The 23,311-nt window shown below is 42.8% G+C and overlaps 1 protein-coding gene across 1 annotated transcript in view; it reads left to right on the top strand.

The window, feature by feature from the left end:
• The first annotated feature begins 497 nt into the window (after nt 1-497).
• The window catches only part of CSMD1 (CUB and Sushi multiple domains 1), a 1,203,943-nt gene continuing 1,181,129 nt past the window's right edge, over nt 498-23,311 (top strand). Inside the window, exon 1 of the mRNA XM_013299736.3 lies at nt 498-917. Within this exon, the coding sequence (XP_013155190.2) occupies nt 851-917 (67 nt within the window). The 5' untranslated portion in view covers nt 498-850. The remainder of the gene's footprint in view (nt 918-23,311) is intronic.

Genomic DNA, 23,311 nt, shown 5'->3' with positions numbered 1-23,311 from the left:
CAGGGCGCTGGGGCACTGCAGCAGGAGCCCCCGGGCAGGTGTCGCCCTGCGGCCGCCACCCGTCCCCGCGCCGGGGGGGGCGCCGGGCCGAGGGAAAGCCTTCTCCCCGCGGGCGCTTTCGGGGGGCGGTGGCAGCCGACCGGGGCCGCGGCCGGGGCGGGGGGGGTGGGGGCGCGGCCGGGGCGAGGGGGCCGTGCGGGGCCGGCCGGCGGAGCGGGGCGGCTGGGGCTTGGCGTGCGCCGGCTGCGCAGCGCCGGCCCCTTCCCCTCTCCGTGGGAAGGGATGGTTGAGTCCGGCGGCGGCTTCTCGTGTGGCTGGCAGCCGCTCCGCTGCGCTGCCTGCGCTGCTCTCGCCGCGATCCCTCCCTCCCTCTCCCCACCTCCTCCTCCTCCTCCTCCTCCTCCTCCTCCTCCTCCTCCTCCTCTTCCTCGCACTCCCCGCATCCCTCTCCTGCTGCCGCCGCTGCTCGGCTCTCCCCGCCGGCGGCCGTGGATGCTGCGCTGCCCGCGGCACCGGGCGCGCCTCCCCTCCCTCCCCGCCCTCCCCTCCCCTGGGCGGGCGGCGGGCCGGCGGCGCCGGGGCTCCGCGGGCGCTGAGCGGCGCAGCCCCGCCGCGGCGCGGGACTGATGCTATGAGCAGAGCGGAGCGAGCCGCCCGCGCAGTCCTGCAGGAGGCGTCGGGCGCTGCGCGGCGCTCGGGACCCGGAGCGCTCCTCTCCGCCTCTCCTCGCCCTGTGGTGGTTATTTGGCGCTGTCCTTAGCCCCGCTGCCGCTCGGAGGACACGGTCGCAGCCGAGAAGAGCCGCCGGGGGTTTTGTGTGAGTGTGTGTGTGTGTGGAATAACTGCAGACATGACTGCGTGGAGGAAATTCAAGTCTCTGCTGGTTTTCTGCGCGGGGCTCCTCACTGCAGCTCAGGGTAAGATTTGGGTTTCTTGCACCGGATTCGTGTAGGCAGTGGTAATGGCACTGATTTTCCCCCCTCAGCTAAACCGCTAACGCTCGGCTGAGCTCTCCCCCTCGCTTCGTTTCTGCGTCGGGAAACAGCAGGCTCCCCGAGCCCAGTCTCCCTTCTCCCTGCCTCCTACCGGCTCCGCCGGCGCTCCCCGAGGGCTCGGTTCCCGGCCGGCCACTTCCCCCGGGAGAAGCCAGCCCCCAGGAGTTGGGCAGTAGCGGCTGCGGCGCCGCGGGGGGGAGCCGTGCGCATCCAGCCAGCCTGGGCAGCACCGGAGTTTGGGAACACTTCGCTCTCCGCGCACGCACGAACGGCGCTCGCTGCCGTGCGAGGGACAGTCCCCGGGCTGGCAAGTTTGGCTCTCCCCTCCTCCCGCCTCCCCGGCTTTTGCCGTGCTCGGGGGGGAGCGCAGAGTGGGTGGCCGCGGAGAGCCGCCCCCGCCTGCCTTCAGCCGGCTCCGCTCCCCGCAAGTTACGCGAAGGCGTGGATGCGGCGCCGGGGACCCCTCCGCCAGCCGCCTGCCCGTGCCGGGGGGAAGAGGGCCCCTTTCTGCTGGGCGTGCGGTGGGGAGCGTCTCCCACCCCCAGCTGGGGTTCTCCTTAAAATCAGTGGGGGGAGGGAAGAGAAACGAGGGGGCTGACGGTGGAGAATTGGGTTACACAACTTCAGTGCTGGCCTCAGCCCCATCACTTGCCTCATCGCTGGAGACAACAACTTCCCCATTATTCACTTCGCCTCTCATTAGCCCTGCGCTTTTTCATGCTGTGGGAGAGAGAGAGAGGGAGACGAGAGAGGGAGGGAGGGAATGAGGGAGGGAGGGAGGGAGGGAGGCGAGTGTGTATGGGGGGGGGGGGGGGGGCAGAGGGAGAGAGAAAGAAAAGGAGGCTGCTCGCAGCTAGGCACCTGTCCCCGTTACAGCCGCTGCCTTCTCCCACCTCGCTCCCGGCTGTTTCTGCCTGCCTCCGGGAGGACGGTTCTCCTTGCGGTCTGTGCTGTCTGAGGCTCCCTTAACCCTTCCGAGGCGCTTTACATCGTTCCCACCATTTTCTTTTTCTCACCGCTTTTTTCGGTGCGGGGGGTGGTAGGAGCGGGGGGAGCCGACCGCGGCCCGGGCCGGCGGGCGAGGCCGGAGCCTTCCCCATGCTGCGGGCGCCCGCGGCCGGGCTCCTTCGCCGCCTGGGCGGCAATGCAGGGCGCCCGCCCTCCGGTAGCCCCCGGCCCTGCCGTCCGCAGGGGGAGGCGGTGCAAGGCCAGCCCGGTCCGCCGGCAGCCGGGCGGGGGCTTTGCCCGGTCTGGAGGAGCGGCAGCGGCTCCGCGCCAGCCCGGTGATTCCGCTGCTCTGCCCGGATCCTGCCGCTGCCTAGGCTCGCTCGGCAACGCCGCCGGCTGCGCCCGGTCGCGCTGTCTCCGTGGGGAAGGGAGCGCGGGGGGAGGCGAGGCGCCCCGGCTCCGGGGGCGTGCGGCGGGCGGCTCCTGGGGACGGGGCTGTGCTCGGTGGCACATGCAGCCCGGAGCCGGCGGGGGCTCCTCGGCGCGGCCGCCCTGCCCAAACTTCCAGCATCGCCCCCCGCCCCGGTGCTTCGGTCCCTGCCCGCGCGGGGCTGGGCAGCCGCTGTCAGCCCGCACACCTGCGGGGCGCCCCAGCGCTGCCCCGGGCAGGAGCCGAACGGCCGGGCGGCCGAGCCCCGGGCAGGGTGGCGGAGCCCCGGGCAGGGGCCGGGCGGGCGGCGAACACGGGGGCCCGGCCGCCCCGGGACGAGCTGCGGCCGCGGCCGCGCCGGCTCCCGGGGCGGGCCGACAGCCGCGACTCATTTATTAAATACACTGTAGCTGGTTCTGTCGTTTGACATTTAAGTGTTTTTCTTTTCATGGCTGACAGCACATATGAAAAGCTGGAGGCTGGATCATGGTTATTCAACGGAGATTCGACGTGTTTTGCTTACATACAAAGGCTTTGCCAGGAACATTTGGGCACTGCCTCTAATGCTGCTCTGCAGAATGTAATTATACCTCTCTTAATGTGGAGCAGCAACACACCTACTTAAAAGGCTACAAACTGACTTAATATTGAAGTCAAACAACAGGTAGAAGGGGAACCAGCGGGGGACATTTGACATAATTCTTTCCCATTTACCTTCCCAGGCAATCGGGCACAGCTATCTATATTTAGTCAAATGTAATCCCGAGGCTGAAATTACATTTCTAGTTTAGAGAGTGAAAGAACTCCTTTTCTTAGTAACATGAAGAGCCTAGGCTTTTGGGAGCATGTAAAATTTTAATTAATAGATCCCCAGAACTCTATATTACTAGCCCCTCGGCAGTCAAATCATTTGGTAGTCACTGTAAATGGGAATTCACCGGGGGTTTGGTTGGTTTTGGGGGTTTTATGAGGGGGAGAGAGGAAAAAAAAAAAAGTGCTGAATTTCTGGAGGTGTTGCCACAGGCGTTCCCAGCTCTTTCAGTAAAATAAGAAGTAGGCTGCTTTCCACATTGTTCCTTGTTATGAAATGAAATGGAAACCCTTTGTTGCTGTGCAATTTTCTGTAACTTTTTAAAAGGACAAGAAAGGATAAAAATGAACATACATCATTGTTCATTGTGGTAGACTTGAGGTGCAGTTCTATAGATTTCTTTGGACTCATCTTGTCTGACTGATGCACCTGAGTGTTTTAGAAAACATTTGGGGGATTCTTCCCTGTCCATTATGCTTTAAGCATCAAGGGAAATTAGCATGGAGTCATTTAAAGGAACCACTTTCCCAGAAACTACCATATCATACCAGTTATGCTTCAACAAGACAGGCAGCACAGTGTTCAGCTCTGCATGTTAAGATGGGCTTCTTTATAGAGCCATTTGCTAATTCTGATAGGTTATATCCTAGCAAAAGCAAACATAAAAAACTATTGATTTGCTTGAAATACAAACCACATCAGTATCATTTCTGCAAAAATTCATGCTGCTAGGGAACAAATGGTAGATTTAGACAGAACTCCGACTCAAATTCAAGATAAAAGATTAAAATATCTTTCTGCTATGACCTGAGGTCTGTGGACAGCCTATTTTCAATGTAGGAATACATATTGCCTAATACTTAAAATTGTCCCCAGTACATGTTTTCAAGATCATTTCCTGCACTTGTTCAGATAACCAAATACGACACCTTCACTGCCACCTCATTGCCTCAAACAAGCTGTACATAAGCAGGCTTATACACAGAGGTATCATTCAGATTAATGGAAACAGCAAAGGGAAAATATTTCTGTTCTTAAATTGAATTCAGACCGTTAAAGGACTCCCGTATCTACAGCTTAGGATTTTGTTTAAAAAGAAAAGAAAAGAGAAAAGAAATAAACCCCCAACCATTTTATGTACCCTCTGTTTGCTGCTATCATTTTGTCAAAATAATTGCTATGACTACATCACAGAAAGTTACCGCTATGTTTAAGGCCTACTCCTGCCGGACTGAGAGTGTTTGTCTCTTTTAAAGTCATGTATTTTCCCCCTCCAAAGCAGTGTTTCTCAAACTGTGAAGCTGGTCTCTCTGGAGAGGCTCTATTCTCTTCCAAAGAAGACTAAAGCAATTCTAGGAAAATGAACTGAAAAAAGGATTTTTTTAAAAGAGCATCAGAGCTCAGTGTTGAATACCCAGCTACAAAACCAAGTATTTGATGGATGTGTTCTCCATCCCGCAGCCCAGTGAGGAACTGGCCATAGGAAGACAGAAAAGACAATAGGCAGCTCTGACCACCTAATATTTTAATGTAAAAATGCATGTACTTTTTTGTAAGATCTGTGTCTTTTGCGATTTTCCATCAAGATATGTATATAAAGTCCTTAAATCTGTATAGGAATAGGAAATATGGTCAATTTGAATACAATGTAGTGGAGAACATATCAGTTCAGCAACGGTTTGCCCAAACACTTGTTTTACACCTTTGAACTCACAGATGAGATTTGAATTTCCACTGTCAGCCAGTTCAAGGCTATCAGTTTCTCTGGTGTGTGTGGAACAAGATACTTGTGTGAGGAGCTGGAGATGGTATACAAGCACATGGAGGCGTGAGCACACATGAACTTCAGGATGTATTGGAATTTGTGAGGGCACTTCAGCACCATCTGTAATCTGTATATACAGGAGCCATTCTGCAGATTGTTTTCTGTTTATTTTACTGACTGTCACTCCCATGTCCCTTTCTACAGACAAGTATGAGTTTGATAAGGCATGGGGGCTTTTGCGGGGGGGGGGGAGGGTGGTATGTGTCGTATTTTTTTTCCCCTGCAGACTGCTTTTTCTACACAAATATGTAATCTAGCTCTTCATCTTATTATTACTTATTGTGTGGTAGTATTATTATGTATGGCATTGACACACACAAGTTTTAAAAAGCCACCTATGGGAGTTGGGCCTCAATAGCATTTACATACATGAAAACTGTGCCCCCACCTAATTAGGAACAATCTGAAACTGTAAATATTTTAAACAGAAACCAATGCATTCAGGATCTACCACTGCTCTCTGGAAAGGCTGAAGAGCCTTAGGGACCACCGTTTTCAGCTTTTTCAAGACATGTAATCTGTATACTGGCACATTAAACTTCCTCTCGCAACCTTTCCTCAGGGAAGAAGCTGCTTAATAGTGTGACTGTATAAAACCTCCAATGACTTTAAAGAGAAGATGTAATTCCATTTAGGTCAAATCTGCATTGAGTTCTCCTGTCTCTTTGACCAAGGTGACATTATTCTGGTAAAGCGCTTTGAGTGTCGGCAGAGATGGTGCCAGGCAGCCCATGGCCAGCAGGGCTGCCTGGCAGGAGGGGACCTGATGGCTCATCTGTACGGGCCACTGCAGCAGGCATGTAAGTATGAGATGGGATCTCTAATAAAACTCGAGCATACAACCAGATCTAAATCAGGGACACCGAATGAGAAGCTGGCCTCTAGTTCTCCATATGGCTGCAAGATCAGCCAGATTAGACTGAGCTAAATTGGACATTCTTCCAGTTTCTGCAGTGAACAAAGAATAGGAATCATATGGAAATTCTCCTAATGTGTATGAATCACTTTACTTAGATGTTTTACTTTTCTACATCAGTTGCAATTTCCTTTAAACCATTTTTATCAATCAGTAACTTTTGAAATAGGGGAAAATGCCATTAATACCTGAGGAGAGCTGTGAGGTCTTACTTTGTCCTCACCCAACTTTGTTCTGGCTGGATGAAAGGCTTCACTCCACTATATGACATTTCTATTGCATTTAAGAAAATCTACACCCTATTTGTTATAAGAATTTCTCAACAGAATAACTGCTTAAACAAATTACTTGTATTATTGCTAGTGTTACATTGACACACAAAGGCAACATTTATCAGTTGCCTGCATTTAGTAATTGAACGGTAAATGGAGGCATGCATGCGCTGAAAACTCTTACAGGAGTAATAATGCATCTTATTGCCAATAACAAGTCTTACTTGCTCAGAGAGAATAATTTTTTTTCTGCATTTCTTACTTATAAAAAAAAAAAAAGGAGGGAGAGAAAACGAGGAGAGTTTCTTGCCATTTTTACCTGGAGGGCACATTCAATTAAAAGGTCAGAGCAAGATTTAATCACTGTTATATTGCTGATGATTAACCAGAATTCCTCTTGATTAATCAGAATATAATCAATGATTTGCATTTAGGAAAAGATAAGCAAAAAAAAAAAACAAACCACAATTTCTTGCAATTACAGTAATGCTTTAATTTCCAGCACAAAAATTAATCCCCATTTGTTACCATTTTATAATTATTAAATTATACATTTTAACAATAAATTCATGCATATTCTGAAATAGTGATTCTAATTCTTTCAACTTCATTTTTTGTCTCATCACTGTCAAATAAAAGGTAACTTTGGGCACTTATGAGGACCCTGTTCTGCTGCAGTGGAAACTGAAATTTCTATTGATTCCAGCGGTAGCTGGATTCACCAGTTTTGAAAACATTGCCGCTCTGAATAAGGCAGGCATGGTAGGTACTGCAGCTGAATTGTGGAGCCAGACCCTTTTTAATATGAGCTGTTGTGGCTGAGAACTTCTAAAAATGTTTACGTCCAAGTATGACTGGAAATAAAAAAAAGGAAAACTGGATGAGTCTGAGCAATCAACCTTGATAATAATAAAATATACATCTATTTATGGAAGTAATTTGGTTTTAATCACTATCTCTGATATCTCCAAGCATGGTTTTATCTGACCTCTACCTTGCTTCCTGGGGTCTTTTTCCTTAAAGAAATTGTGAAGGACAATATACAGAGAAACCTAGTATCATTTTATTCTTCAGATATTTTATGTCTCTTACAGTATCCCATGGATACTGAAGTACAGAATCACGTTCTGTATTCATGCCTCCGTTGTACAGTGGTTTTCCAAAAGAAACATTTGCAGCAGTGCAGCTGACACAGAGCTGAATAAATAATAATGAATAAAACTTTGTGTGCACTGTTTTGCAAACTTGCATAAAATATGGTCAGCATTTTAAAATTGCATTTTGCAGCACTTGCTTCATGCCTTATTCTCAATTTCAAGGCAATGACTTTTCCATGCAATTTTGCCAAACATGAAGTTTTTCTTATTTCTTGTCTGAAAGTTTTCCTTGTCTTTCTTATTAGCGAGCCATTTCTAAACCTATATTGGAGGGTTTTTTGAATTAAAATGTTCTTACAATTCTGTTGATTGCAGCAAACCATTGACACTTGCCAGAGGGATCTGGGGATATATCTTTTCCTCACCCTATGATTTGCAGATAAAATGTAGCCATGATGTAATACTTCATAAATAATTTTTTACTTCCTTTGGCCTGTGTTACTTGCCATATGGTGTTCACGGACAAAACCAAGAGAACACAAATACTCAAATTTACGTTTTGCTTACACTGGTGCTGAATCACCAGCAATGTACAGTGCACTGGGAAAAAAAGTGCAGCCAGCATTGCTCCGTATCTGAAGCTCAGGTTGAAGGGTGGACCTAAACACACTGAGGACCACAGCCAGAATATTTTCTTTTTTAAATGGTGGCCCAGCTATAGCTTGGATTTAAAGCATTTCCACTGTGCTTGCAATTTGTGCTGCTGAAATGGATGGAGGAGCTTGGCTCACTTTGCTGAGTGTATCCAAAATACATCAACGAGAGCTTAGGCTTGGCTTCGGGCATCGTGCTTAAGCTAGAACTTGCCTTGTATGAGTGCATCAGGGTTCAGTTTGAACTCATGGTGTGTATAACACGCACCATGTAGCCTGGGATCCACATCAGACTGCCCATGTCCAATACAGCTGGATGTGCAAGGAACAGGGAAGTGATTTTGTCAGCAAGCAGCTAATGTTGGGAAGCAAGCAGCTAGATATCACAGGAATACATGTGAGCTCATGAAACCCGCCTTGCCCTGAAGCTGAGGAAAAAAAACATAGGTGACTGTGAGGGTAAGAAAAAAAGAGAGAGTGATGCTTATTGCACAAGAGTGCAGTTTTTGAAAAGGCCATTTTGATTAAGAAAAAAAAGGCAAAGTGGTTTAACTTATTTTTAGACTAATTTTACACGCCTCTAGTTGTGAAACAAATGGTCATGACAAATCATACTGTTCTCACTAATGTCTGTGGGATATCAATGCAGAATCTGCCTGCTTCCAAGTAACTAAGTACACTATTTTAGCTTTGCCCCAGCAGCCAGATTCTCTACTGGTATCCCACTGATGTTTCTTATAATACATAGATAGAGTCATACCAAGTTGGGTTTTGGGGGTTTTGTTTTTTTTGTTTGTTTGGGGGTTTTTTTTTGGGGGGGGGGGGGGCAGGGGCAGAAGCTGTTTTAGAACCTCAGTACAATCAAGCAACAGCCAATATCATGTTTGGTGACCCGATGCATTTCTAAACATCTCTCTTGAGAAATTAAATAAATGGTTGGCTTTCTGGGCTGCACGCACACATTGCTGGGTCATGCGGAGCTTCTAATTCCCCAGCTCCCCAAGTCCTCCTCAGGGCTGCTTTCAATTCATTCTCCACCCAGCCTGTATTTGTGCTTGGGATTGCCCTGATCCACGTGGAGGACCTGGCACTTGACCTTGCTGAACTTCATGAAGTTCGCATGGGCCCACCTCAAGCCTGTCAAGGGCCCCATGGAGGTGTCCCTTCCCTCCAGCACATTGACTGCATCACACAGCTTGGTGTCATTTATATTGAAGATATATGATGCCTCAAAGTGTCTGACCTATCTGAAGCGTATCTCACTGCCCTGGCTTTCACTAGTTATATTATTTATTTGGTTCTGAGGAGAAATTAACCATTAATTGCTTTCTTTAGCATCATTTAATAAACAGAGTGATGGCATGGAGATGATCTACGCAAACAGCAAAGAAGGATTTCTTCAACTCATGTTGCCATGACAATTTAGATTTTTCCTGTCAACTCTTGAGAAGCTCTGAAGTAATTTTTTTAAAGCAATGAATCAGGGAATATTTTGGAAATTGAAGTGGCTCTCTTTTTTTCAATTTAGTATAATTTAACACAGTGAGGGGCCTGACCCAAAAGATTTTAAAATATACACACAAGAACTATTGCAAAAAACATAACATCATGAAACCCTCTTCATTCATCTCTGGTGATTTACACCAGCAGAGAAGCTGACTTCAGATACATTATAAGTGATTTAGATTTCATTTATTAACTATATGATAATAATAAATAGTCATCATAAAAACAGTAATGGATAATGAGGAGTGGAGAGGCCAGCTTATAGCTGTCATTTTGATCTTCACGACAATATTTTATCTTCCAGCTATTTTGAGGAAATTAGATTACAGAAGGATGGTAGAACAAAGAAGGACTAATTATTTTATTTTTGTAACCTTTCAAGTTAAAGAATTGCTTCACTGAAGGAGGAATAAAGTCAAAAGGCTGTTGTCCACATATTTAAATTATTGTCCAAGATATGTCCCATATACCATGTTATTACCAACTGAACTGAACTTCACTCTCTTGATTTGTTTTAAATGAATTGTTTTGAAAAATACCTAAAACTAGTCCAAACTACTTCAGTCTAATTCTTAAGAAATAAATTACTGGCTTTAGGAGGTATTTCTTAGGTTGCTGTTAGCAGTGAGGCAAACATGGTAAACAAAAAGAAGATAACGTGAAGTGCTGTTTCTGCTGGGAAAATGTTTCTCTGTATAGAAGACAAGAAAAGTAGCTCAGTAATGGTTTTCTTTTTAAAATGTTCCTGGCAGATGATGGCTACTGAGTTGGTGTGGTTTGTTTACCGCTTTGCAATGGATTTGAGATGAGTCATATCACACAAGAAGGAGAATTGAGAATTTGTTTTGTCAAAGTGAATTCAGTTTTCCTTTTATATATATACACTCAAATTATTAGTCCTCTTTAAACAGAGATACCTAATTGATTATTTTTTTTTTAGTGTTGATTCTTGTTGTGTCCTTTAATCTGAGGTCCTGTTACTAGAAATGGTAAGTCCAGATCTATAATTTCTGTATACTGGGTAAGGTGACTGAGCTGGAGTCCCCTTTCAGTTAGCCTCATACATCTTCTTTAAAGTAGTAGCCATTTTATTGTCAGCCTAGTTTGGATCATGATAATTTCAACCTCTACGAGCACAACTGGGTTTTTGTCAAGCCTTTCTATCCACTTTCCTTCAGAGCAGGAGTTGACTGAGTAAGGACCAGAGGATGGCTCCTGAATATTTCACATTGCAGAGAAATCTTTAATTCTTATTATTTCCCTACTGATTTTAAAAGTTCACTTTACTGGTGATGCATCTCGATGTTATCCACAAACAGTGTTAAGGTAAAGAAGTGGTATTTGTATGAATATTTGATAAAGAAACAGACTTGTGGATGGAATATAGTTACAAGGCATCAGATCATAGACATTCAGCATGAAAAACAGCCTTCTTTTTCCAAAATATCTGATGGAAGAGGAGATCCATTTATTGAATAAAACAGCATGTACATGTTGAACAATAAAAGTGTCTGTCTGAGCTCATTCTACCTGCAAAACAAGTTTTAGTGTCAAGTTCAAGGATGCTGGGAAGGGGGCAGAAGGTACTGTTTATTGTCAAGAGCCTGCATTTGTAGTTCCCACTGTCATAAGAGAAAGCTGCAGATCTCAGCACTTTTGAACATCAAGGAATTTGTACTGTACGTACTTCTACACTTGAGAACCATCATAATCTGAATGCAATATAGTGCCTTAGATAGAATGGATAGACAACAATATTCAACATTTACTACTGTTATTTCCCAGGTCGTATCTGAATTAAACAAAGTTTCCAAATTTACAGTTGTGTTATTTTTTAGAAAGGAGAGATTCCTCAAGGGAAGTTGTGGTTTGTTTTTCTTTACAACTGTTGTACTTAAGTAATTCTGTGTATGAAAAAAACCCCAACAACAAACCTGGATCTGAGGTACTGTGGAACAAAATGTTTGTGATTACAAAGTAAACATTAAATGCAGCAGCAAATCAGAATTTGGAGTGATGCCAACTCATAGACTACTGGCTGTATTGCATAATGGAGGCTGCTGTCCTGCCCAGAATTAAGAACAATCAGTTCCACCTCCTCTTTTTTTCCTCTATGAGTATTCATCATTTTTACATTTATCCCACATTGATGGTAACTAATTGCAATTCCTTGAGGCTCCATTTTTCTTTCTGGGAAACAGGCCGTTTGTAAGCGGTGAGGCAGGCTCTGGTGGGAAAAAAATATCTACCCAGTTTTACCACTGTAGGACAGGCACCAGATTCCTTTTGATATAATTGTACATTGCTCTGAAGACCATGTTTGCAGGATGGATAGATCTGTGCAAATGTTTTGAATGGGCTTTGTCACGGTATTGGGTTTGCGTGGCAAGGTTCGGGGCGGGGGCTGCAGGTGTGACTTCTGTGAGAAGCTGCCAGAAGCTTCCCCCATGTCCAGCAGAGCCAATGCCAGCTGGCTCCAAGATGGAGCCACCAATGGCCAAGGCCGAGCCCACCAGTGATGGTGGTAGTGTCTCTGGGATAACATATTTAAGAAAGGGAAAAATAAACACCTGTCCAACACCAATAGCCAGATGGAGAGAGGAGTGAGAATATGTGAGAGCAACAACTCTGTGGACACCAGGGCCAGTGCAGAAAGAGGGGTGGGAGATGCTCCAGGCGGTGGAGCAGAGATTCCCCTGCAGCCCATGGTGAAGACCATGATGAGGCAGGCTGTCCCCCTGCAGTCCGTGGAGGTCCATGGCGGAGCAGATATCCTCCTGCAGTCTGTGGAGGATCCCATGCCGGAGCAGGTGGATGCCCAAAAGAGGCTGTGACCCCATGGGAAGCCCATGGTGGAGCAGAATCCTGGCAGGACCTGTGGACAGAGGAGCCCAGGCTGGAGCAGGTTTGCTGGCAGTATTTGTGACCCTGTGGAGGACCCACGCTGGAGCAGCCTGTGCCTAAAGGGCTGCACCCAATGGAAGGGACCACACTGGAGCAGTGTGTAAAGAACTGCAGCCTGTGGGAAGGGCTCACACTGGAGAAGTTCATGGAGGACTGCCTCCTGTGGGAGGGACCCCATGCTGGAGCAGGGGAGGAATGTGAGGAGCCTCCCCTTGAGGAGGAAGGAGCAGCAGAGACGGCATGTGACGGACTGATGGCAGCCCCCATTGCCTGTCCCCCTGCACTGCTGAGGGGGAGGAGGGAGAGCAAATTAGGAGTGAAGTTAAGCCTAGGAAGAATGGAGGAAGGTGTTGGTAAGATCTGACTTTATTTGTCATCACTGGTTTGATTGGTAATAAATTAAATTAATTTCCCCTAGCCAAGTCTATTTTGCCCACAGTGGTAATTGTTGAGTGATCTGTCCCTGTCTTTTTTTCAGCCCATGAAACTTTTGTTATATTTTCTCTTCCCTGCCCAGCTGAGGGGAGTGATAGAGCGGTTTTTGTGGGCATCTGGTGTCCAGCCAGGGTCAGCCCTGCACAGTCACATAGCACTGGTAATTTCAGATACAGTTTTGTAAAGCAGAAGCATTTTGCGTGACTCTCAACAGCAGTTCGCTTCTCAGTTCTACTTTAGTCACACTGCTGTTGTCTAGGTACTATCCCAAAAGAGCGATGTGTGTGAGGATCAGGTCCCCTGGGGGGAAAAAATCAATTAAAAATAGAAACTACTCTTTGATGCTAGAAAGATAATGTACTGCCCACTGTGAAAAAGTAAGTTTTTATGGTGACAGACTGTCTCAGGTGAGGGACAGCCATTCAGCAGAGGACAGTATAGGCAGCCAATGGAGATCATTCTGATATTTCATTGACACACTCTCCAACAGTGCCACTGAGGACCATCTCAGAAAAAAGCTACATATGAAAAAGTATGACAGCATTTACTCAGGGTTTCAGTCAGGACTATTCTATTTTTTTAAATCAAGCCTTACTCTTGTCATTTAGCGTCTTCCCCTCATTTTTTTTTTTCTCGGATATTTATTATTATACTTATTATTTAAATGAAAGTTTATTAGGCAGTGATACATGTATAGTGTGATTTATTAATTTGCTTTATGGTAAATCCTGGAATATAGGGACCCATCATAGAACAGATTATATGAAATGGACAACATGGACAGCATTATGACAGGGAGCTCGGGTCTGGGGAATGTTATTTCCTGCATGACCAGAATCAAGCAAAAAGCCTTATCTTCTGAAAGAGCCCACAGCAGCTTCATGCTGCCCTGTATTTTACAGAGGACAATGCCCAGATTAGTTCACTTGCATCCATCAATAATTATTAAAATTGTTTTCTGATTCCCATTACTGGTATTTGTCTTTCTGAAGAGCAATGCATAATCACTTTTCCATACTGTCTCCAGTATACTGGTGTGTGTGTGCATGTATATACATATATATATATATATATATATATATATTTACACACACACTGGTGTATACCAGAGTATACCAGAGGCATACTGGTGTAATCTTACTAAGCAGAACTGGTAATATAGCTCAAAACTTGAAATGTCTGCTGGCAAGTGCTGTCAGTGGAAGCCCTGGTGCCACTACAGTGCAGGTCTGATGTGGTCTGATAAATAATGACTGATTCCCTCATGGGCATGGTAGTTCAGTTGCTGGGCTGATACACAGGCTTTACGCTGATGTGCTGAAAATAATGGCATTTATTTTGTAGGACTGGCAGAGCTGGCACCATCAGATTTGCATCATTAAACACTATTTCTCTTTCCTTTCCCCTTGCTGTTTCTTTAAAATTTTCCTTTTTCAGACCTTACCTTTCTTGCTCCAGCCACTCTATAATTTCCTTCTCTGCTGAAGGAGTATAAGAGACCACCTTTATTATGTTCCAAAGTGGCTGTTTAACATTCCTATGGAAGAAGGCACCCAGGGTCTAGTATGTGACGACTCCTGCACTGGGAGCAACCGGTGCAAAGGTTGAAGATGGGCACAGGGCACTCCTAAGACCTGAAGAACTAAGTCAGTGACATAAACTGTGTCCAGATTCTGTGCACGTACTTTGAATTTGGGTAAGTTTAAGTCTGCACATATTTAAAAATGCAAAAAGCGTCACATCAAATCAGACCAGAATAACCTCTCTCTGACAATGGCCATTAGCAAATGCATTGAAAAAATTGCAGATATAGACAGCCTTATATTTTAGCAGCCTCTAGCCAGTTTAGGGAACTCTCAGCCAGAGGTTGCATCTATGTTCAACATCCATCAACAAATTTAACCTTCATGAATCTGTTCTTGAACCTATTCATAATTCAGGCACCACACTATTTTCTGACAATCTGTTTTACAATGTAATTCCTGCTGTGTGGAAAACCACTGCCTTTTTCTTGTTTTGAAGCTTCTACCTGCTCATTTCCCTGATCACTTCCAGCTCTTTGGAAACACTTCACCCTGCACAGAACTTTGCATCTGATAGATGGGAAGGGGTGAATTTGTAAATTACACACTTTTCACACATACATCTTAAAATTTCATATGGGTTTTTATATTAACTGACTTCAATTAATATTTCATTATAAACAGCCACTTCCCTCTATCCCACCATCTCATTACCTAGTTTTTATTCTCATCAATATTTTGATTATTTGCTTTCCAGTAAATAGTAAAGACTGTATGTCGTGACCATCTGAATGACAGTGATGTTTGACATTTTCCCCTGTGAGAGATTTATGAATGGACAACAGAGAAAATGCTTAGAAAAACTAGGTCCTGGTAAGAAATGAATACAGCAAAACGAGTGCTTAGTGATCTCCTCTCCCACTGACACTGACTTTCATGGAGTGTGTTAGTAGCTCATTGGTAATATCAAATGCACTGTGTAGTAGCTTCATCTTGCATATATATTATTTGCCCCTCTGTGGCCCAACATATCACTGATCACAAGTCATATCTTGATGGTGTTCTCTCCTGGGACAACAAGCAAAAAGTCTGGTGAAAACTGGTGAGTGTTGTGACAAACTTTAATGAGAGGATCTGGTGAACAATTGGGTTTCTGCAGAGATTAGGGAAGCACTGCAAGAATTTCTGTTAGAAAAGTTTTAGGAAGAGGTCCATTATACTGAAAACACTGAAACCATGTCATTCTTTTAAATCAGCCAATTTCCCCTCTCCCAAGGTCCAGAACAAATGGCAGAAAATAAAAAAAAATAACACTGAAAATTGTGCCCTTAGATAGAGGCTTATTTCAAACCTTAAAACATGCAAGATATTCTTTGAGCTCCAATCCATAGGGTTCTGGTTTTAGTTTCATCTTAGAAAATTTGTCACTGTCTGAAAAAAAATTGTTTCTCTTGTTCCCTAAGACAGCAGCCTTTCTACTTATGTTTAAGCTGTATTTGAATAGGATATACAGATTCTGCCCTTCCCCTTTATTCTACCTCTTCCTCTCAGGACCGTCTGTAGGAAAGCCTATCAGCATTATAAAAACAAAATGGAAGTGATGCAAATAAATAATTAGTGAAAGCATAGCTGTCCATTATGAACAAGAGTAACATGAGACAGAAGAAACCAGAATCTCTTTAATGTTAGCAAGTCTCCCATGATTGTTCTTGCTCCTTCATTCTGAAAGTCTCTTTTCATTTCCATAAAAGAGAAAATTCTGAATATTTTTTGATAGAATCTATTCAGGAAAGGAAGGTATTAATTACTCCTGTCCAGTGCAAACAAAATCATTGCTTAGCTTTTGAGAACTGACAAGAACACAGGTGTTAGAAGTATGACTGGAAAAGGACTACAGCTCAACAAGATGTAGTGTGTCTGACATACTGCAATCTAAATTTCCAGCAAGATGAGGGAAAGATTGAGTTCTTTTAGTAGGACTGTTTTAATGGGATAATAAAATTATTTTTCAAGCAAGTTTTGTTTTCTGCTTGATTCAAAGAAATCAAACATTTATTAAAATGACAAAGTGTCTGAACAGCTAAAGATTATGATCAAAAAACAGATTAAGTTTACAAATAAATATTGTGTTTAATTAAAAACTCATTGCTCATTTTAGGTAGCAATATTTTAATGCTGGTTTGGGATGATATAAAAAAGTGTGTAGTCCTGTGTTTATATATTAAGCTTGTCTCTTTAAGAATTATTCACTTGACCACAAGAAAAAGTGTCATATAGAATATCTCAACCATTTTCATCGAAGGATCAGATGGCATGTTCATTTAGTTACTTGAATTAGTAGAAAAGTGTTTCTTCAGAGAAAATTATTTAAAGACATTTAGTTAAATTGTAACATTCCTTACTGTTATGTTGCTGGCGTAATCCTTCAATATCTGTCTTCTCTCTGCCTAGAATAATTTTGGTTAGTATAGCATATGTATCTGAAAATTTCAGAAAATAAACCCCTGCTGATTATTCTAATGCAATATAACATAACTTGTTTATTCAAGAGCTAGATCTGAGATGTGCTGAACTCTTCAGTTCCTAATTAATTTCATGGATGTTGAGGACACTCAGCAGTAAATAAATACACTGAAGGATTTAAGCATTAAGTTCTCCCTTTATTGTGAAGATATTTACATCTAGTACTTAGATTACTGAACTACCACTCAGTGGCTACCTTAATCCCCAAAACACTCAAATTTACATGTCTTTTTTTATTTAGAAAATTTCCTTTGAGCCTAAAATTACATTTCTGGGCATGCTCAGAATGGTTGCATACTCTCAATTTGTATAGAACTGTTACTGAACAGTCATTGTAATCTTCAATATAGATGCTTTTCCATAGGGATAAAACTGCTTGGCTTTCTTTAAGCGTGCCTGCCAACTCTGGTCTTACATAAGGTGTTCCTGGGGGTGGAAGTGGTGCCCTCTCATTTTCCCACAGTAGAGAGAGTAATTTAACAGTTGGAGCACTCTAGCTAGATTGTGAAAAATCTACATTCAGCTTCCTCTTCCCTGAGAAAGTTAAAGCCTGTCACATCTTTTTCTGGCATATACTGTGACTGACCTAGGCTCTCCCCTGTTGGTGCCGTGAAGCTTTCTGGATAAAGTTTCCTTTGGAGGTAGAAGCTTTGGGTTCCAAACTTTGCTTAAAGGACCTCAATATAAAATGTTAAAAAAGCTGCTGGAACAGTAACTGGACTCCTACTAGTCCCCTCTTACACAGAGAGCATTACTTGCCACATCAGAGTCATGCTCCCGGTTGGGTTTCTGTCCTGCTCAGTGAATATTCAATTATTCTATGAAAAGTGGAACTGTAAGTACTCCACTAGGAATACTGCTCTGGGGCTCATTTGCCAGGAAACACCTAAAAGATAGGTGCTGCAATATGTGTTTTCAGTTCATTTGTGGGAACAATCAATAGCTTTTATCATTAGGGACTAAACAATTATCATGTTATGCCCTGCAAATAAAATCTACAAGAAAATCTTACAAAGAGAGCTATGCTATTATCAGGGAGATTTAGCCTGATATTGTCACATCTCCGCTGACATCACCATTGATATTGGAGGGATGAAAAAGTTTAGGTTTATGTATAATACTCCCATTTGAATTTGCATGCATTGGTCTTAAGGTTCCCAGTTACTATAGTGTAGTATCATGAATATGATATAAATACATGTGTATGTATATCTGAGAAAAATAGAGAGAATTGAAGTAATTTCAATCCCTTGTGGAGATAGTCCCATAGTTACCTTTCACTGTTCTTCAAGTTTCGTCCATTTTTTTAATCATGTAAAAACTTTCCCTTTGAGTGCACCAGTCACAGCAAGCTGCTGTCACACAGGGAGATGTTTTGTCTGAAATATTCCACCCTAAGCCACTGAAGTTCTACAGCTCAAGTCCTTGACCTTGAACTTCAGCCAGGGATTTCTGAAATACTGGAGTGATGTTCTTACAGTGTATTGCCTTATCAGCTGCAACATTACATGGATTTTCATGTCAGGGCACAGGGAGTCATGTAATCGAGTCTGAAGGGCACAGATGTGTAAATTTATCACTAAGTCCATTTCCCTCAGGACGACATACTGCATTTTGGCTTCCTGTACGTGGAAGAATGCATGTGGAACTGGTTTTGATAGCTATCCAGCACGCAAAAAATTACAGCACCCTGGAAAGCTCCTCCCCACCTGCATGAATGCAAAGCAACCAAAATCTTATGAATTTTACCACTCTGTATTGACAACAGTAGTTTGTTCCATTTTACTACATGTAGGAAAATAGCACATACACATGGACACACGAAAACCCCCGCCAACAACAAAAGAAATGGCATGAAGCACACGCTTTTTGTGATTTTTGGTTTTTTCATCAAAACCAGTTTTGAAAACGTACTTTTAAACAACTAGTAAGGAACCTGGAGGGACAAAAGACTACTTACAGACAAAATTTCAACAAGCTCTGTCCAGGAATTATTTTTGCAGATTGAAAAAAAGCAAGCAAAGTTTCCAAAAAGATCAAAGACAGTCCAAGAAACTATATATCACTGAATTTAACAAGGGATGTGGGGAAAATCAAACTACCACAAGCAAGTGTGAAAGAACAGCTTGAAAATCAGTTTGATTAAGGATAACCAGCATAGATTCAGGCAGGGGAGGTCATGCTTAACTAACCTGCTGGAGTTCTTTGAAGGTATTACTGCCATTGTAGATAAGGGAAATTCAATGGATGTAGTCTACTCGTAAGCCTTTGACAAGGCACCACATCTGAGATTAATGGCTAAGAGAACTCATCATGAAAGCAAAGAAACTGTGGGATGGAAAACTAGTTTAAGTGTAGACCACAACGAGAAAATCTGGACAGTTTCTGAGGAGTCAGTGTTAGGCCCTCTGTTGCTCATGATTATATATGTCTGAACCTAAGTGATGGGGGGAGAATTTGTAGCTTCTGTGGGATCTGAAAGCATAGCAAGAAGCACAGAGCAACGTGATGGTATGTGTTGTATCATCTATATAACTTGCCTAGCAAAAATAGAATTTGGCTAGGAAAATACAGAAAAATTAATCTAGGAACACAAAACCAAATTAGAAAATACTCACTAAATTAAACAATCATCCTATATACACTAAGCAGGAAAGCAAATCAGAAATTACTGAGGAAATAAATTGAAGCCATCAGCCCGGAGCAAAGCAGCATTTTTAAAGGTCAACAAGATGCAAAGATGTTTCATAAGGCAGAAAACATATCAAAGAAAACAAAGAATATTATTAGTGTACACAAAACCATAGTAAAAGAATCTCTAGAATGTGGTCTACAATATTGCTAATAGCTGTTCAGGGAAAATATTATATTCATTTTGGGATTCATTGTAGGGAAACAAAGGATATAAGGTCCCAATAGCTGAACTGTGAAGAACGTTAAAGAACCTCAGGGTTTTTTTACAGTAAACCAGGAAAATATATGATGTTTTTATTATAGTAGGACCCAGGGATTCTAGTCAAAATAAGATCCTATTGTGTTAGGCTTGCTAACAGAAGGTAGCACTTTCACGTGCCAAGGAACTTATAATAAAACAGCTTAACTATACAGACAAGGGGGGAAAAAAGACACAAAGGACATGGTAATTTATCCAAAGAAGTTCTGTGCCTGAATTGTGATCTAGGATTCATATTTTATGAGTCCCAACTCAATATTTTGTATAAGTTACATTACTCCTTTATAGATGTAAAGATTTTGCTTAATATGGGATAGAAAACCTAGGTAATTATCTTTTTTATACATATATATAAGCTGAGATATAGAAAATTCTTACTCTGCATTTATTCAGGTCTTAACCTAAGTCACTGATTCCACAGACCTCTACTTAAATCTAATAAAGATTAGATTAAGTTCTTAAGGAATCTTCATATTAATTCCTAAATATCTGAATGCTGGAGTAAAAAATACATAATAATTTTTAAGGGAAAATAATTAAATAATATATAAGTAAGTCCGGTAGGCATTTTCCTTTTTGTGAGAAAAACGAGGTAAATAAAATTAACAAAAATTGATTGAAATGGCATTTTTTTAATTAGGATTGGCTTCATTCTTCATTACTTTCTTATGTTCTGAGGTCTGCTAGAAAAAAAAAAATTCTTAGAAGATCAGCATTTCCCCCTAGTTATGGAAAGTTTCTTTGCTGTATGACTCAGAGCTTTGAAGTTCATATATTCAATCTTTTCTTTCATACATATATTAACTCTTATAGCTAGGGCTATATCCAAAAAGGGGCTTTTCTGCTACAGCACTAGGATCCCTGGTGTCTAACTTCAAACATCTTGTCCCAAAAACTGAAAGCAGAAGTCCGTGTTAAGCTTTATTTCTTGTTGGGGCAACTCTATGCATCTTGGAATAGAATCGTAAACAGGCACTGACAAGGGTGTTCGTAGCAGTAGGTACCAATAACCCCATCTCTCTTCCTCCCGTAGGACAGAAGTATTTCACTCAACCCTGTGAGAAGGAAATCCTTCTTTCCGCCTAGATTCCATCTCCCTAGCTATCATCTTCTCTTCCTAAACCATCAGACAAACCATTGCCATTTTAATTTTGAAATATAACATGAAGACTCTTTGGCTTTCATACTATTCAGTGCAATACAGTTACGGATATAGCACCCTTATTGCTTCAGTACCTGCATCTCTTCAGGACAGAGGGAAAACACCAGAAGGAGACTGTCTCTGGTAACATTTCTTTAATAGTCAAAATAGAAGCAGGCAGTATTAATGCCTCCTTATAATAAACATGCAGTGAATATGCCTGTACACCAAACTGCATGAAAATCTTGGTCCAAGGCTGACCATTCTTTGCTCAGATGGCACATCTCCTGTCTGGAGGTAACTGTAGATCTGACTCCTAAACCTTCATGTCATTGTTTATATGGTTCAGGCTCATGTAAAATACTCATGATCTCGCAGTCCAAGCAAGTTTTACTCAGAGTGAACTCTGCAATGGGAACATGAGTCAATTAAAAAACTTTGGTGACTTTAGTTCTGTGACAGTTCTGAACCAACTCATCTATGGTAGAATTTGTACTCACTGCTGAGGAATTCACTGTGCATGGAGGGAGATGCCGTCTGAAGGCAAAGTACTCCCAGGAACTCGGGTCAAGGGCATTTTATGTGCCTGTCTCCTCTTATGTCAATCCTGAACATAAACACAGGTAGGGACAGGGAACGCAGCCTTCCTTTAGGGCTTGTTTCACTTAGATAAAAACAATTTAAGACTGTTGTGGAGGATTGGTGAGAGAATAAAGGTGCCTACTGATCGGGTGGGGTTTTGTGGAAAGTCTGGGGCTCTAAAATATCCTGTAAGGACTTTTTCACACTATATGTGGAAGTCATTGGAAAAAGCTCAAGCATCATGGGGTTTAGGTGTTTCCAGGTGGAGTCAGAAATAGGTTTTAGGGTAGCGATTTGGGGACTTCAGTTCCTGTTAAGCCCTAACCGTGTTTTCAGCAAGGGTCAGGAGTGTGGGGCAAGGACCCCAGCACCCATGAGGCAGGCAGAGGCAGTGCCCCCAGCCACGGCCATGCGGCACACTGAGCCCAGGATGGGGCTGGTAGCCAGGGATGCTGGCGGAGGGGCTGGCAGGCAGGGAGGCCAGCAGCCAGGGAAGCTGGCTCCCTTCCTCCCTCTCCATTATGAGATGCAGTGTCAGAGGGAGGCCTGCAGGTTTGACTGCTGTCAAAGAAAACGGCCTGATCCTTATTACTCTACTTCGCTTTTAACTACTATAAATACGACTGAAGTTTTTAAAATTGTCTTTCTCAGGCATGAAGAAGGGTGTTCTAAATTTTATGATTAGAAAATGAGTAGTCTTTTTCTGAACGAAAAAGAAATCCAGGTTAACATCTTGCAGAACAGTTTTTATGGAACACTGACAGCAAAAGCTGTTTCTTGAAAAGAAGAAAATGAGTACATTTACTTGATGCAGAGTGTTACAGCTGAGTCAAGGAGAGGCATACTGTTTTCTGTTTACTGGTTCTCTGTGTATTTATTCTCTTAACATTGAAGTCAAGCGAAGCATTTCTTTTTCTTTATAAATGTTTTGAGAATATAACCTGTGGTAGACAGCTTATTAATCATTTTCTGCTTAAAACACACAGGTTTAGACATCTGCCATAGCTATTTATATAAAAACAGGCAAATGATTTTAGGTCATGCTCCCAAAGCATGTTTACTTAAAAAAGGAAGATGATAAATTGCTTACTGTTGCAAGGCATCATAAATTTAAAATCAGATTCCATGTGAAGAGATATATTGTTTATGTGGCAGCCTTCCTTGATTTTCCAAGTTATTATTATTTCAGAAATAAGCAGCTGGAAAATTTCTAAAACCCTAGTATCTTTATTAATTCACTTTACCTAGCAAAGTTTCTAAGCTTTTGCAACTCATAAAAGCAAAGGTATAACCACAGATTTGTCTAGGGTCCAGAAGGTAATAAAATCTTACAGTATTTCTGCATGTCAGAATTTCCGTAATTTTCAACACATGATTGATCATTGACAGAGATTTGCTGTGTGTTTTGCATAGCCTACTCCATATACAAAGTATGATTTTAGAAATCACTTATAGTATTTCCAAATTGTCTCAATTTGTTGAGGTAGAATGAGAAAATGATTTTTTGAGAAATTATTCCAACAGTTTTAGACACATTGTATCCATATAAAATGTGCATCTTTTTAGCTTGAGAATGAAAAAAACCACCCTAAAAGCTTGAAGTGGAGCTATTGCTCGCTTTCAGAAAAAGATACTATAACCCTGTCTGTTTTCCCTGATTGATTTTATTAGCATAACAACTCCACTGGATATGATTTCACATGCTGGGACAGATACCAAACAATCAGAAAGTACAAAAGGTGAGATTCCAGAAGTATGACTATACAACTTGTTACTTTTTCATACACATTTAAAAGT

Source organism: Falco peregrinus, chromosome 7, assembly GCF_023634155.1.
Source record: "Falco peregrinus isolate bFalPer1 chromosome 7, bFalPer1.pri, whole genome shotgun sequence".
Classification (NCBI taxonomy): domain Eukaryota; kingdom Metazoa; phylum Chordata; class Aves; order Falconiformes; family Falconidae; genus Falco; species Falco peregrinus.
This window is presented reverse-complemented; position numbering and strand designations above follow the sequence as displayed.